Genomic DNA, 14,421 nt, shown 5'->3' with positions numbered 1-14,421 from the left:
GTCCTTAACTTTGGAAGTAACTCTTCCCACTCGTACATGGCCATTCCCCGGAAGTATGAGCCCAAAACCCTTAGCGCCAAAGGGAGTGCACCAGCAAGTTTTGTGACTTCTCCAGCAAGCACCTCAAAACCCTCTATAGGAGAATTTTGACCAAAAGCATACTTGCAAAAGATTTGAAGAGACTCCTCATGTCGTGGAATATTCACCTTGTAAATATCGTTAATCCCAACTGCTGTAAGAACTTGCTGATCTTGTGTCGTAGAGATAGTTCGACTCCAAGGACGACCAAACCAACAAGGTCTTGTATATTTTGCTTTGACTTTCTCCATAAAGTCACTCAGCTGAGAACTGTCGGGGAGTTTGTTATATGCACTTCCAGCAATTGAGCAGATGCCTAACAATGGTTCCATTTCTTTGAAACTCCGTCTGAATGTGACTGAAAAAGTCTACGAACATCTTGCCCTCTGAAGCTGGGAAAGACATGGTAAGTCTGTGTGGGGCGAGACAAAGAAGATAGAGGAACTGATGAAGGAGACAAAGAAGATGAAGAAGACAAAGAAGAAGAATTTTTTCTCTGAATCTGAGTTTTCCTAAAAGCATGAGGAAGCCGCTGCCTATCACAACAGCAACAATGCTAAAGAAAAGTATTGAAAAATCCATAGTATGATAGAAATATGATTGAATAAGGAAGAAACCACAAAAGAGGCGTCGTATTAATATACATTTAACAAAGTAAGCTGAGCTACATTGGCTGTGATATCATTAGAAAAGAGGACTCTCCATACACAATATAACCGCATAAAAAACTGCATGAAGGCCAATGGCAAGAGAGGAGGGCTTCACTAGTGGATTTTTCCTTAGAAAAATGAAATCCAAGGAAGAAACTAATTAACAATTTTCTAAGCATTGTTAGTGTAGGACCAATTATGGCCCCTTCATGCAACTTTATACGCGTTATTAGGTGTACGATGTTTCCCATGAAACCGCTTGTGGCAAATCTAACTCTAAAGACTATAAAGGAAGCAGCAACGGAAAAAACACAAGCAATTTCTATAAATCAAATCTAACTTTAAAGTAGACAAAAGATAATCAAACCTTAAAAGTTAAACATCAAATCCAAAGAGAAATAAAACGAGACACCTTCGTGTTCTTCCCGTGAACGCTGCGGACGGCAGCGATCATAATTATAAAAGGAATGTCTGAATTTTTTTTTTGCAGCGATCACTTTAATGGTGAGAATAAGAGAAACCATAGGAAATTGTGGATCGCTGTATATCATTCAACAAAATTATTTTTTTTTTAATTAAGCAAATCTATCAGACAAACAAAGAAAAACGAATTAAGAAAATCTAAAGACAACTACAAGAGTTTCAAGTCACAGACACATACCATGCAAATGTAAATATTTATTAGTACAATTCTCTGTAAAATTTTATCAACATAAATACCATAAGAACAAAGAGGTCAGAGGCTCGCATCAGCGTTAGAACCACCGCCTCCTCTCTTGTTTCCTGTTGTGTTCTTCAGAATCTGCATGCACCCAAAAACAACCCAAAACTTGTTACAACACACATAAAAAAATATTATTATTATTATTATACAACTACAAAGACTCGAACTTCGCATAACTAAGAATCATCCATATAGATCATCACTATGAATGAGCTATTCCAAGAACCACTGAGGAATCTACATACATTTTTGAATTAATCTTTAATGGTTTACCTGTCTAAGCATCTGGTTCTCGTTCTGCAAAGTAGAGAGTCTCTCTTCAAGTTCAGAGTTTCTATTCTCCAAGTCTTTCACTCTATTTTCCAACTCACCCAAGTAAGCTTTCTTCCTCTCTCTTGCTTGCTGTGCTGAAACTCTGTTCCTCAACAACCTTTTTATTTACACACAATTACCATCACGCAACCTTTTATTTACCCGAATTACCTACCTTCTAACCGGTAAATGGTAAAAAAAAAAAAAAAAAAAAAAACCTTTTAAGCCGCTTGGTCTCTTTCTCAGCCGGAGTCCTCCCTCTCTTCCTTTGACTCTCTCCTCCGACCGTTGCTTGTGTCTGGTCCTGACCGGTCACCGATCCAGAGATTTCCTTTCCGGTGGCTTCTCCTCCAAACTCCGGAACTCGCCGTATCTCCTCATCGCTTTCAATTCCTGACGAAAAAAAAAAAAACAAAAAGAAAAGACTTTTAAAAACGAGATTGAAGTTACGGATCTTTCTAAAGATCTGCTGACCCAATTGATAAAACCAATGATGATAATTGACTTAATATTAAATGCATGAGGCTAAAAATCGATAAGATCAAAGCGTGTGAGAAGTAAAAAAAAAAAAAAAAAAAAAATCAATTGATAATATTTTTTTTAAACCTTCTTTGATCTCCAAATGAGGAGCAGAGCTTGAGGATCTCTCGCTGCTTGACGGTAGGGAGCTTGCAGGTAAAGAGCTAGTCGTTTGCTCCTGCATTTTTTGAATCTCCTTTTGAGGATAGATAAGAGTATGGGATTTACAGAAGCTGGTGATGAAGATAGAGATGATGAAAAGAGCGGGACTTTACAGAACTGGGAAGAAATCTAGTTGCGAGTCTTGTCGGGAAGGAATAGATTACTGTGGTTACAGCCGTCGGATTGATAGAGAATCTGACGGATATGGAGATTGAATCGTGGAGGAGCATGAGCCTTGAGGAAATACGAGGATCCAAAGGCACATGAGATGGGAACGTGGGCAGATATGAGCCGTAGATTTTTCCAGCATCTTACGGTGATTAATGGAAAGTGTATAATAGAGTGGGCCCCGTATGTCTGTCCTTTTGACAGAGAGTTTAGCCGTATTTCTTTCGTTTTGCCACGTGGCCCACAACTATGACAATGTTTTCAGAATATGAAAATTAATTTTTGATGTACTTATGGGCCAAATCTTATCAACCAAATTGTATTGCAAGTCGTAACCGATTGATATATTATTTTTTTGACATTTCTGTGAAATATATTAAAATAAAAATAATTGTTGATTCAGTACTAATGTCAAATACATTTATTTAATTTTGAAAAAGGAAGGAAACAAAACCAAACCGAACCGGGAGCTCATTATATTTTCGAATATGAAACATCAAACTAAACCGGAGCTTGATAGGGAGCACGCTTCTCTGGAACTCCATCCTCTGCTCTTCTATCTTCAAACCACTTTAAAACACGCCTCCTTGGAAGATTGGTCACTTGAACAATGCTACTAACCACAGCATTCTAATGCAACACATTCATAAAGCTATGTGAGATGAAAACATTCAAGTTCTATATAATTGATCTCAATGTAAAAGGAATAGCAAAATTCCTTACAGTGGGTCGTTTAGATCTTCTGTAAACCTTTTCTAATGTTTCAATGTGAGCTTTCTTCACTCTCTTCTGAGCAGACCATCTCTGTTGCATCACATGGACCGCTTCATCTTTTACCTTTTCCACTGGTTCGACCTCTACAGCATCTTCAGCTGCTGATGATTCCATCGGATCAGGTGGTGACGAGTTTTCAGGTGCTGCTACTGGCGGTTTCTCATCTGGCAGTGTAGCACTTAGCATTAGAAGCTTTGGAGGCGGGTCACGTAGCAGTTCAAGAACGTAAGCCCTATCAAGACATAGCTCAGCGGCCAGATTCTTTATCTGCAGAATCACAACACAACAAAAGGAACTATGCTAAAGTACGATTCCAACAACACTGAACTTTATGGTAAGCAAAGGAACTTACACTAGTCTTACGGCGCCCAGCTTTCAACGCATAAGCCAATCTTCTAAGCTGCCAATTCTTCAGCTTCACCGGTCTTTCATCTTCTTCTTCGCTGTCATCATCATCATCATCATCATCCTCTTCATCATCATCATCAGCAACATCACTAGTAACCGAACCAAACAAGTCAATACCATCAACATCGTCACCACCACCCAATACTTCAGCTAACTCTGCTGCTAGTCTATCTAAGTCTTCCTCGCTTATCTCCTCATCATCTATCGATTTATCATTGTTCAAATCTTCTTCCAGTAGATTAAACAGTGCCTCAAATGGATCATCCTCCTCCGCCTCCGCCTCACCTCCTCCATTATCATCTCTCCCAAAACCTTTCTGCCAAAAAAATCAAAAGGTTGAAACTTTAAATCAAACCAACTGCGAAAGTTCTCATCTTTTCTACAAGGGAATGAGTATGCGTAGTGTGATTTTCTTACCTTTTTGTTCTTCTTTGGAGACGAAGAAGACGAGGAAACGAATCCCTTTCGGTTCTTCCCACGACCAAAAACAAGTACAGAGCGAGAAGCACGATGAGTTGGAAGAGACAGAAGACTAGGACTAGCGTTCTGGTTCCGAAAGTTGGAAGATAACGCCGGAGAACGAAGATGAAAGGCGACGCCGGGAGAAGATAAGGCAACCGCCATTGCTTTTATCATCATCAAACTGTTTGCTGTTTTCAACAGACGAAGTAGGCAGCATTTTATATGAATTGAAACGATGTCCTTTCTGATTGAAACAACTTCTCGCTGTTTGTTGTTTACGATACAGAAACGCGTGCCGTTTATAAAGTCGTTTGTTTTTATGCCTCGTCGTTATCGTCTAGTTTCAACGGGTCCACTCTGTCTTTCTCTCTCTACGAAGAAACTCTCTCTCTCTAGATTGTTTTCGTTCCGGGATTGATAATGGCGAATCCAGCGCAATCAAAGGGATGGATTAAGAACTTTTCGTCAATAGCCTCATGGGTTTACTTCCTCTTGATCATCCTCCAGATCCCTCTCTTCAGGTAAAATTGATTTTACTTTCCAAGCTTCCGAGTTTGATGTACCTCCTTGTGCCACGCATTAGCTTCTGGATCTCTAGATTAAGCTAGCTAAATCGATTTAAATTAATAGTAAAATCGAAAGAATTGAACTTTTGATCAGTAGATTTAGAACTCTTGGATCATTCATTCATTACTTGGTTTCAATCTGACTTGTGAAAACAGGGTTCCATGTAGATCTGGAATGTGTATGTCACCGATCCACGTGACATCTTCTCAGTTGATTTCTAGTGAGATCTTTCCTGTTCCGGTCATAAAGGGTCTCTTATACCCTGGTGCTATTGTCCATGGTCTCGCCACCAACATGACGTTTCCAAAGTGGGAAAACATGTTAGATATTTACAATCTCACCAATGTCAAAGAGGCATCTGCAGTTCCCGATCTTCAGCGCCTAGAGGTTTGGTTCGGTTCGGTTCATTCTATAAGCATTATATCATTTGTTTTGCGTTACTAAGTGTGTTATTATTTTTGGCCAGGTTCTTGCAGGGAGCTACTTCTCTGTAGCCGGGGCCTTTATCGGGTTGCTAAAGCCTGGTAGGATGGGCATGTTTGGATCGTTGCTGCTAGTTTGGGGTCTTGTCAAAGAAGGGATCTTGAAGAAGCCAGCGAATACCGATCCGAGCAAAACCGTGTATGTGTACCCTACGATGGTGATTGCGGTGATCTGCGCTTTCTCTATGATAAATTATAACTTGAAGAAAGCCACGAGGGCTGCTGCTCCTGTTCGTCCCATTGCTAAACCTCTCATGAGCTCTTCAAAATCCAAGCTGAAGTGAGTTTTTTGTTGTTCTGTCTTCCCTGCAAAATACCGTGATAGGAGAATGTTACTGTCACACTCTTTACCGTGTTATTAGCACTCATGTATCCTGAGTTTTGTGAGTTGTTTCTTTTGTGTACTCTACTCAGTTTCCGCAATTCAAATCCTAGTTTTATTTTATTTTGTTTTTTTCAAAGGCTATACCAATCGTTCATGAGACGGAGTAGAATATGAATTTTTTTGTTAAAGGTTTCTTGTTTATCTAGTCGATACTATAAGTAGTGTAGCTGCGTAGCTCAACTATGAAACTGATGTGGGTTTAGTTGGGGTTAGGTTGACTGGGTATTGGGAAGCTAGTACTGGTCATTGATGTGATAATCGAACAAGCAGAAGGTACTGTTCTACAATTCTTGGTCAGTTCCTTCTGTTCTGGCTACATCTATTCCACAACTCTGCATCTAAGGGGTCATCACTTTGCTAACGAAAACTTAGACAAATCTAAACGTTCCATATAGCATTGTGAAATTTGAATAAAGAACACAACAATCTACAGCCATGAAACATGAATCATATATATTATTATAACTTTTGTCACTATTCGTTTTACAAGAGCACTTAAGTACATAATCTTGCAAGGTGGTGAATAGGTGTAGAAATGAGATAACAAAATTCCTTAAATGGTCTTATAAATCACTAGCGCCACACAATAGCTACATAGAAACAGACAGACAAAACTTGAGCAGAAACAAACACTGGGAAGGAAATCAATGGTCAAAGGAAGGGACCACTAAATCCAATGTCTGAAACTAGGGATTGATCACCACCGGCCTTGGTTATTGCTTTAGTTTCATCCTGAGAAAAGTGGTGAGACTCGTTTGGGAGATGTCATCTTCGCCACGCTCTTAAACTATTCAAAGTCATGTAGAAGTAGAACTGGTTCAATCACCATTGCATTTCCTTCACCTCTTTTTCAACAATCCGTGACTTAAAAGGGTGTTTTGTATAGGGACGTACCTTTGGTTGGTTGTATTTTTCACGGGTGAAAGTGAGGGTACATCCACTGGTGTTGAGCTGCAGTTCCTCCATTGCGAGTACTGCGGTTTTCAGCTCGTCTACCTCATATCTTGTGTAGTGCTGCAGAGTAGGATTCTGTAACCAATATCATTCTTTTGTCAGCAAACATTAATAAAGAAAAAAAAATTGTAAGATTCAAGAAAAATGACTGACCCAAGGATCTTCAGTTTGGTCGAGTGTCCATCTGGCTAGGAAAACAGCTGACGCAGCAACTAGTGATGGCAGGAACCTTAGGAAATTATATTCCATGAGTGTCAGCTCGGCAAGATAGTTTGCTAAAAACTCCATTTCAATCAGAGGCGACTGCATAAATTATGAAAAAAGAAGCAAAATCAGATTCCAAGTCTCTATAGTGGTGTGAGGATTGATGGCGAATGGATCATTGTTCAATACCTTGTAAGAAGCTTGAGCTGCTCTAAGAAACCGCCTGACAAACATTGTCAAGATAAGTTGAAAAATGAGTCAATACTGTTAGGAAGATGTGGTGATGCATATAGTTCTGCCATTAGTGTTTACCTCAGAAAGGTTTTGGTGGTAGGAACAGATAATTTAAATTGCACGAAATTTAGAACTTGAATCTCCATGCTCAGCACCTGAAACACAGTTTATAATTTGTTTATTTCTTTATCAAGAATCTACACACAGCGAAGACACCAAGATATGCGTAATTTGAACGGTAATTACTTCCGGTCTCGTGTATGTATTGGCCGTAATATCGCAAAACTCCTCCACCGGTGGTGCGCAAAGCTCTTCGTATTTTCTTCACGGGTCAACAAAAAGTACAAAGAGAAAGTATTAGTGTTTCTCTACTTTAACATATATACATATTTAACTTTCGCCCTCTCCTTTGGATGGAAATGGTATTCAATAGAATCGTGCTAAATTGACATACACGAAAAAACAACAAAGTAGGGACTTACGAAGCTATAAGCATGCAAGTGGCACCAAGGAGCTGGAGTCTATGCCTTTCAATGCAACTGTTGGATAAAAACCGATCAATAAGATTCACAGTAAGGTAAAGCGTATCTGGAACCAGATTGTAGTCTTCAGAAACCTGGAGAAGTACACGCAGTGAAGAATGTTACTCAAAATGCTTGAAACAATATCCTCAGTTTGTGCTCAAATTTTTTTTGTAAGGAATGCTATGTCAATCAGAGGGGAACTAACCTCTACAAGCCAGTCAATCAGAATCCTTCTCATGGATGGGTCGATATCTCGCTGCACAAGCTCCATATAATTAGCCAAGGGTCGCGGTTGAAGCTGCAGAAAAGAAGGTTAGAACTCCAAAAATCCTTAAATTAATTGTGGAAAGATGTAAGCACTTGGGATCGTGTAACTAAAAACCTCTGCAACATTTATGTTGTCGTATATATCAGCAGCATACAAGCTGCAACACTGAGGATCTTTATCATTGGTATCGATATCTACAACTTGACAAAAATCCATTGCACCAGATCCGTCTTCTTCTGCACAAGCCAACAAAAGACACATACCTTGAGTCAGTTTGAGAAACAAACATTTTGGTATAGACTTCACTTGTTTCAGTCCTTTTAATTAACAGCACAATTTAATAGGAACTGCTACTAAAAAAATTAGCATCTTGGAGTCCAATGCTTGAGCAAGAGTTAATGAGGAATCAACAAGACCCTTGGATTAACAAATACAGTTCTTACGTTGCTCAGTAATTTCTTCATCTTTAGAGATGGAAAGAGAAGCATTTAGGGATTCAGCCATCCTGATCTTGGACAAATCTTCAGCTAGTTTCGATTTTTCAGTATGCATATCATCCAGAATCTCCATGGCAACATCAGCACCTCCCTTTGCTGCCTTTTTACACTGTTTTAGACTTTTTCTGGTAACCTGCAACGTGATCTCGATAATATGAAGCTCAAAGGAGAAGCTTGAAGGCTATAACCAACATAAGATTTATATACCAACAAATATATCATCTGAAAGCTTTACCTTGATGTTCCCTCCTTTGAGAAGGTCAGAATATATATGTCCTGCAGAAGTATTACTCACATCCTGAAGTACCGAACGCTTCTTTTGCTGATAAACAAAAATCAAATAAAGATTAGAGATTTTTCATAACATCAGCGGAAATTCGTTTATGTCATTTTATAAGAACAATGTTTCAATACCTGTTTAAACGAAGGTTTAGTTGGAGGTATAGATACTCCTCCTCCTCCCAAGGCCTTCTTAGCTCGTGATCTCGTTATGCGGCCGAAACCTCCCTCAACATGTGAAGTAGAGACGTTCTCTTTGTTTGCATTTGGATGCATCGAAGAAGAGCAATCCATAATTTAGCCGAGCCTGCAGATCAAAGAGGTTATAGTCACTGACTCAGGAAGAAACAAGCATATAATAATAATAATAATCACATTGTGCTACAGATCTCTCAATTTCACACGATTCTGATTACTGAGTGATGTCACACTAATCACAACTAATTATAAAATGTTTCATCCACATTATTCATCAATCAGAGAATCTAATTTTTCAAATCCAAACATTCAAAAACAGAACGATCAGCTCAAATACATGATGAGCCATAGAGTACATGCACGTTTATTCACGAATCATCTCAATAATTTCAGAAGCTAATACGAGCGGAGACAACAAAGAGGAATCATCTCAATCAAAGGCAAACAAACAAACAAAAACATTCGCCGGGAAGATCGAGCAGTCTAAAGCCCAAACGATAACCGATTGAAACGAAGAGGAACAAGCTAAGATTTCGCAAAAAAAAACTCGGAAAATCGAGAAAAACGGTATGCAGACGAGACGTGTGACGATGATGGTACCTAAGCTCAGGTAATCGGATTATGATTTTTCCGGCGATCACGGTCTAGAGAAGCTCACTGTAAATAGAGAACGCTCCAGAGAGAGAGAGTAAGCGATGAAATTGGGAGACAGTAGAGAGAGAGAGAGAGAGAGTGTTATATTATAGGTGTAGGTGGGGAAGAGCGGAGAGGAGCGGGGAAGCGAGACTCAGTGAAAGGCACTGTTTCAAATTTCACAATTATCTCGGATTAAAACAATTTATTACTCTATTTTTCTCAACTCAAAAAAATTATAATAAAAATAAACTAAACTTTATACTTTGACAAAAGGAGATTTTTATATATTCCTTTGCTTTTTTGGTAAAGATATTTTTCTGATTTGGTATTATATTGCCACATATGTTTTCTATAGCTTGGTCTTTGTTACTATACGTGGAATAGTGCAATCTGTATTTTTATTTAATTTTACTGTATTTTTTTTTATTTTCCTTAAAATAGATGGATGGTAATAAACCCAATCGGCTGGAAATTCTCGGTTGAATGAACGAAAGAGAATGCATGCACCTCACATACATACTGTAACTTTACATTTTGATTGTGAATTATGGAAATATGCGATACAGATTAGGCTCACGCATTTTGAAAACAAACTAGCGGAATATGTTAGATTTAATGGTTGGTTTAATGGGTAAGCGAAGCTAGGTTCTAATTTTTTTACTTGAGTTATTTTATTCCAATCGAGCTTATAAATGAATCTGAATTTCTATTTTGGAGTTGGATAAAATTATTCCGATTTAAGAAAAAAAAAATTACTCTCACACATGACACTAATGTTGTTTGCATGTATAACATCAGCACTGGTGAAGGAAAGTAAGGGGTAAGGGGGCAGCTGCCCCCTATAAAATACTGAAATATTTTTTTTTCATTGTTTATTTGAGAATATATGATTATAATGGTGAATTTTTTTATACTGCCCCTTATAAACTGAAGATAAATTTTACATTGCCCCTGGTAAAACTTTCGTCTAGCTCCGCCACTGAACATCAGTATATCACTGCCGTATTGACTATGTATGTAGACAGTCCATGACTCCTGAGCAAGTTAGAAATGTTGTCAATCTCACAAAACCCAGTATCCCACCAATGAGCCAACTATTCTGGTCAATACTATCTATACATTATATCATTTTGTATTGCAACAAAATAAGTAACTTTAAAAAACAATTGGAGGAAAACAATAAATACTACAAAAAAATTGTTTGAAAGATTAAATACTACAATTATTTCAAGAGTTTATTGACATATATAAAAATTTAAATTATAATTAGTCAACAAACGTTTTACCAATTCAACAACATTGACTTAAGTATATTTATTTTGTCGTTATAACTGACATATATATTATCGAAGTTTAACATCGTTAATATAAATAACGGTTACAAATTCCGTTCTAATATATATATATATATATATATATATTCTATAACAAAAAAAATATTGTGTTTATAAATAATATAATATAATATAAAATATTTATGACACAAAAAGTTAATTATGTAAAATAATATTACTAACAAATACATTATAATTAGAAATAAACCTATCAAATACCGGTAAATGTTTTATTCCAAAACCAAAAGAAAAAGGTTTGGGCCAATTCACCTTTTGAGCCGAGCCTAAAAGTCCATTAATGGATATATCCAATAACTGGACATAAGCCCAAATAAAGTCGGACGCGCCAAAGTGACTTATTCGCATCGGCGGCCACTTTCAACGGCGGTTAGAAAAATGAACTCTCTGTTCACCTCCTTCCGCCGTATCCTCCCCTTAAACCCTAACTCTCACCCCCACTTCCTCCTTCACAAATTCTCATCATCTCGCCGTTCATCCCCGCGTATTCCCATCCAACGGTTACAACAACCACCCGCCTCACCCGATTCAACACGTCATCAGCTCACCGTCCCTGATTTCTCACAGACCGATCTCGCCACCATATCGAAACTCCTCGAAAACCATAACGTAATCCCCGGTTCGAGCCTCGAGTCAGCTCTAAACGAAACCGGAATCGAACCGAGCTATCAGCTGGTTCAAGCGCTCTTCGATCGGTTAAGCTCCTCGCCGATGCTGATCCACTCAGTGTTCAAATGGGCCGATACGAGGCCCGGGTTTACACTATCTCCTCCACTGTTCAATTCCGTTATCAACGCCATGTGCAAAGCACGTGACTTCGAGAGCGCCTGGTCGTTGATCTTCGATCGAGCGAGAAGCGATAAAGGATCAGAGTTAGTTACAGCAGATACGTTCACCGTTTTGATCAGACGGTATGCTCGTGCTGGTAAGCTTCAGTAAAAAAAAAATTGACGAACATTTGAATTAGAATCTCTTGATTAGAGCTTTTATCTTATAGGAATGGTGCAGCAAGCTATAAAGGCTTTTGAATACTCTACAAGCTATTATGATACGGAGCTTAAGCTTCTCGAGGTTTTGTTAGACGCTCTTTGTAAAGAAGGACACGTCACAGAAGCTTCAATGTATATGGAGAGGAGACGAAGAATGGATTCGAATTGGATTCCCTCTGTTCGGATCTTCAACATTTTATTAAACGGATGGTTCCGTGCGAGAAAGCTTAAGCAAGCGGAGAATCTATGGGGAGAGATGAAGGAGATGAATGTGAAGCCGAGCGTTGTCACCTACGGTACCCTCATAGAAGGGTACTGCAGGATGCGTCGCGTCGAGGTTGCTTTGGAGGTTCTTGAACAGATGAAGTTGGAGGAACTGGAGATGAGTTATATGGTGTTTAATCCGATAATCGACGGTTTAGGAGAAGCTGGGAGGTTACAAGAAGCTTTAGGGATGATGGAGAGGTTCTTCGTTTGCGTATCGGGTCCGACCATAGTGACTTATAACTCACTAGTTAAGAACTTCTGCAAGGCTGGAGATTTGTTAGGAGCTAGCAAGATACTTAAGATGATGATGAACCGAGGGGTTGATCCTACGCCGACTACTTACAACCATTTCTTTAAGTATTTTTCGAAGCATAACAAAACTGAAGAGGGTATGAACTTGTACTTCAAGCTGATTGAGGCTGGACATAGTCCGGATCGGTTCACGTACCATTTGATCATGAAAATGCTCTGCGAGGATGGGAAGCTGAGCTTGGCGATGCAGGTGGACAAGGAGATGAAGAACAGAGGAATCGATCCCGACTTGTTAACGACCACGATGATGATTCATTTGCTCTGCAGGCTGGATATGTTCGAAGAAGCGTTCGAGGAGTTTGAGAAGGTTGTGAGGAGAGGGATCATTCCGCAGTATATTACATTCAAGATGATTGATAACGGTTTGAGAACGAAAGGGATGATAGAGATGGCGAAGAGATTAGCGAGTGTGATGTCGTCTCTTCCTCACTCGGAGAAACTACCGAATACGTACAGAGAAGTGGTGGATGCGCCGCCTGGTAGAGGAGATAGAAGGAAGTCGATATTGCATAGAGCAGAAGCGATGTCTGATGTGTTGAAGGGTTGTAGAAACCCGAGGAAGCTTGTGAAGATGCGTGGATCTCTCAAAACAGTTGTTTCAAAAGACGAGAAGGTTGTAGATGATGGAGATGCAGTGAGAGTACCAGACGAGCCTTCAAGTCCTTTGTCATAAACAGTTGTTAAAAATGAGCTTATAACGGGCTTGAGCTGGGCCATTTGGACTTTTGGGTTCCACTTGCATTTGGAATGGAGCTTTAAGACTACCTTTTCATGTATTGTAACCCAAACCACCGAACCATCTTGAGTTGTAACATGAGACGCATACTGAGACTGAGTAACGAACGGTAGGGACATTTTCTCCTAGTACTAGCCCGAGTGAAGTGGATAGTTTTACTTTTTACCCAACCAACTGATAGTTTTCGGATTTCCAACAACGTTACATTATTTTATCACCATTTTAAAATTGTTACTATGCAATTAAAACAAGACTTTAAAAAGAACTCAAAATTAGTGATTATTTGTATGCTTAGAATAGATATACAAGAAATAAATATTAGAGGAATGAACATTTCGAAATCATTTGCTAGTTTTAAAATGTTTTCTCAAATGTCTTATTAGCACTAGTTAATTGATTCACAAAAAAGATTAATATTCTTCTAAAAGTTCAATTTAATCAAGATCTTTTAGTGATCATAGGTATCCTTAGAATGTATACACTGAGATCATTTCCAACGGCACACTATAATTTTCTCTATATTTTACTATAAAATAAAGTAACTCTATTATAGAGTTGGATTTGCTCCAATGATTCACTTTATAACAGAGTTACTATATAATATAGTGAAATATAGAGTATTCTTGTTTTTCACTCTATATTTGGAGTAAAAAAAACAAGATTACTCTATATTTCACTATATTATAGAATAACTTTATTATAGAGTGAACCTTTAAAACAAATTCAATTTTATAATAGAATTACTCTATTTTAAAGTGAAATATAAAGAAAATTATAGTGTGCTATTGGAGATGTTCTGAGGAAATAGAGTAGTAGATATACCTAAAAGTTAGATCATTATTTTTTGTTTTATCGAAATCTGAACTAAATTCAAACAGAAAACGTGATTTGGCCCAAACCATCAAATCTTGGTCAAGAGTTTCAAAGCTCGATAAACCAAAAGCCAAAAAAACAACCAACCGAAAGCAAATAACTGAATGGGCCACATCTGTCTCTACATAATGTATATGTGCATTGTCGAATCCTGCTAAAATTCGATCACGTGCGATATATCACTAACATGGAGTTGTCATACAAGTGGAAAACGTATATTCTACATGCAAACAGAAGAAATAACTGAGAAGGGTGGTGAATAAACAAGAAGAAAAACAAAAAGACAGAGGGAATCAAAAGAGGTAGGGATAGTGAAAGGTTCAAACCCTATACGTAATAAACACAGAGGATGATGACATAAACTCTTACTATTAGGTTTTGAAACTGTTCTATATTGTGTTAAAAAA

General features: G+C 38.2%; 5 protein-coding genes across 6 annotated transcripts; 2 read left to right on the top strand and 3 right to left on the bottom strand.

Moving 5' to 3' along the window:
* Positions 1 to 1,273: 1,273 nt before the first annotated feature.
* Positions 1,274 to 2,748, bottom strand: HY5 (transcription factor HY5). The gene is made up of 4 exons (XM_009123723.3): positions 2,371 to 2,748; positions 1,983 to 2,157; positions 1,726 to 1,882; positions 1,274 to 1,530 (listed from the first exon to the last, which is right to left on the bottom strand). Exons 1-4 carry the CDS (start codon positions 2,465 to 2,467, stop codon positions 1,465 to 1,467), a joined length of 495 nt encoding a protein of 164 aa, XP_009121971.1. The 5' UTR covers positions 2,468 to 2,748; the 3' UTR covers positions 1,274 to 1,464.
* A 230-nt stretch (positions 2,749 to 2,978) lies between these two features.
* Positions 2,979 to 4,470, bottom strand: LOC103846735 (protein OVEREXPRESSOR OF CATIONIC PEROXIDASE 3). The gene is made up of 4 exons (XM_009123722.3): positions 4,213 to 4,470; positions 3,740 to 4,111; positions 3,337 to 3,654; positions 2,979 to 3,243 (listed from the first exon to the last, which is right to left on the bottom strand). Exons 1-4 carry the CDS (start codon positions 4,432 to 4,434, stop codon positions 3,115 to 3,117), a joined length of 1,041 nt encoding a protein of 346 aa, XP_009121970.1. The 5' UTR covers positions 4,435 to 4,470; the 3' UTR covers positions 2,979 to 3,114.
* A 54-nt stretch (positions 4,471 to 4,524) lies between these two features.
* On the top strand, positions 4,525 to 5,819 carry LOC103846734. The gene is made up of 3 exons (XM_009123721.3): positions 4,525 to 4,778; positions 4,980 to 5,211; positions 5,291 to 5,819. The coding sequence occupies exons 1-3, from the start codon at positions 4,678 to 4,680 to the stop codon at positions 5,588 to 5,590; spliced, it is 633 nt and encodes a 210-aa protein (XP_009121969.1). The 5' UTR covers positions 4,525 to 4,677; the 3' UTR covers positions 5,591 to 5,819.
* A 300-nt stretch (positions 5,820 to 6,119) lies between these two features.
* LOC103846733 (cyclin-A2-2) lies at positions 6,120 to 9,651 on the bottom strand. Of its 2 annotated transcripts, none has more exons than XM_033282634.1 (13): positions 9,450 to 9,651; positions 8,787 to 8,958; positions 8,608 to 8,694; positions 8,319 to 8,505; positions 7,990 to 8,111; positions 7,813 to 7,905; positions 7,566 to 7,699; positions 7,330 to 7,405; positions 7,162 to 7,238; positions 7,039 to 7,072; positions 6,799 to 6,948; positions 6,586 to 6,720; positions 6,120 to 6,504 (listed from the first exon to the last, which is right to left on the bottom strand). In XM_033282634.1, the coding sequence occupies exons 2-13, from the start codon at positions 8,943 to 8,945 to the stop codon at positions 6,457 to 6,459; spliced, it is 1,302 nt and encodes a 433-aa protein (XP_033138525.1). In that variant the 5' UTR covers positions 8,946 to 8,958; positions 9,450 to 9,651; the 3' UTR covers positions 6,120 to 6,456. The 2 variants fall into 2 exon arrangements, with proteins under 2 accessions (XP_033138525.1, XP_009121968.1); XM_009123720.3 differs by having other exon boundaries at positions 6,120 to 6,478.
* Positions 9,652 to 10,981: 1,330 nt separating this feature from the next.
* Positions 10,982 to 13,306, top strand: LOC103846732 (pentatricopeptide repeat-containing protein At5g11310, mitochondrial). Its single transcript, XM_009123719.3, has 2 exons — positions 10,982 to 11,762; positions 11,835 to 13,306. The coding sequence occupies exons 1-2, from the start codon at positions 11,216 to 11,218 to the stop codon at positions 13,076 to 13,078; spliced, it is 1,791 nt and encodes a 596-aa protein (XP_009121967.1). The 5' UTR covers positions 10,982 to 11,215; the 3' UTR covers positions 13,079 to 13,306.
* The last annotated feature ends 1,115 nt before the right edge of the window (positions 13,307 to 14,421 follow it).

This window comes from Brassica rapa, chromosome A10 (assembly GCF_000309985.2).
Source record: "Brassica rapa cultivar Chiifu-401-42 chromosome A10, CAAS_Brap_v3.01, whole genome shotgun sequence".
NCBI classification, from domain to species: domain Eukaryota; kingdom Viridiplantae; phylum Streptophyta; class Magnoliopsida; order Brassicales; family Brassicaceae; genus Brassica; species Brassica rapa.
Note: the sequence above shows the minus strand (reverse complement) of the source record. Positions and strands in the feature narration are given on the sequence as shown.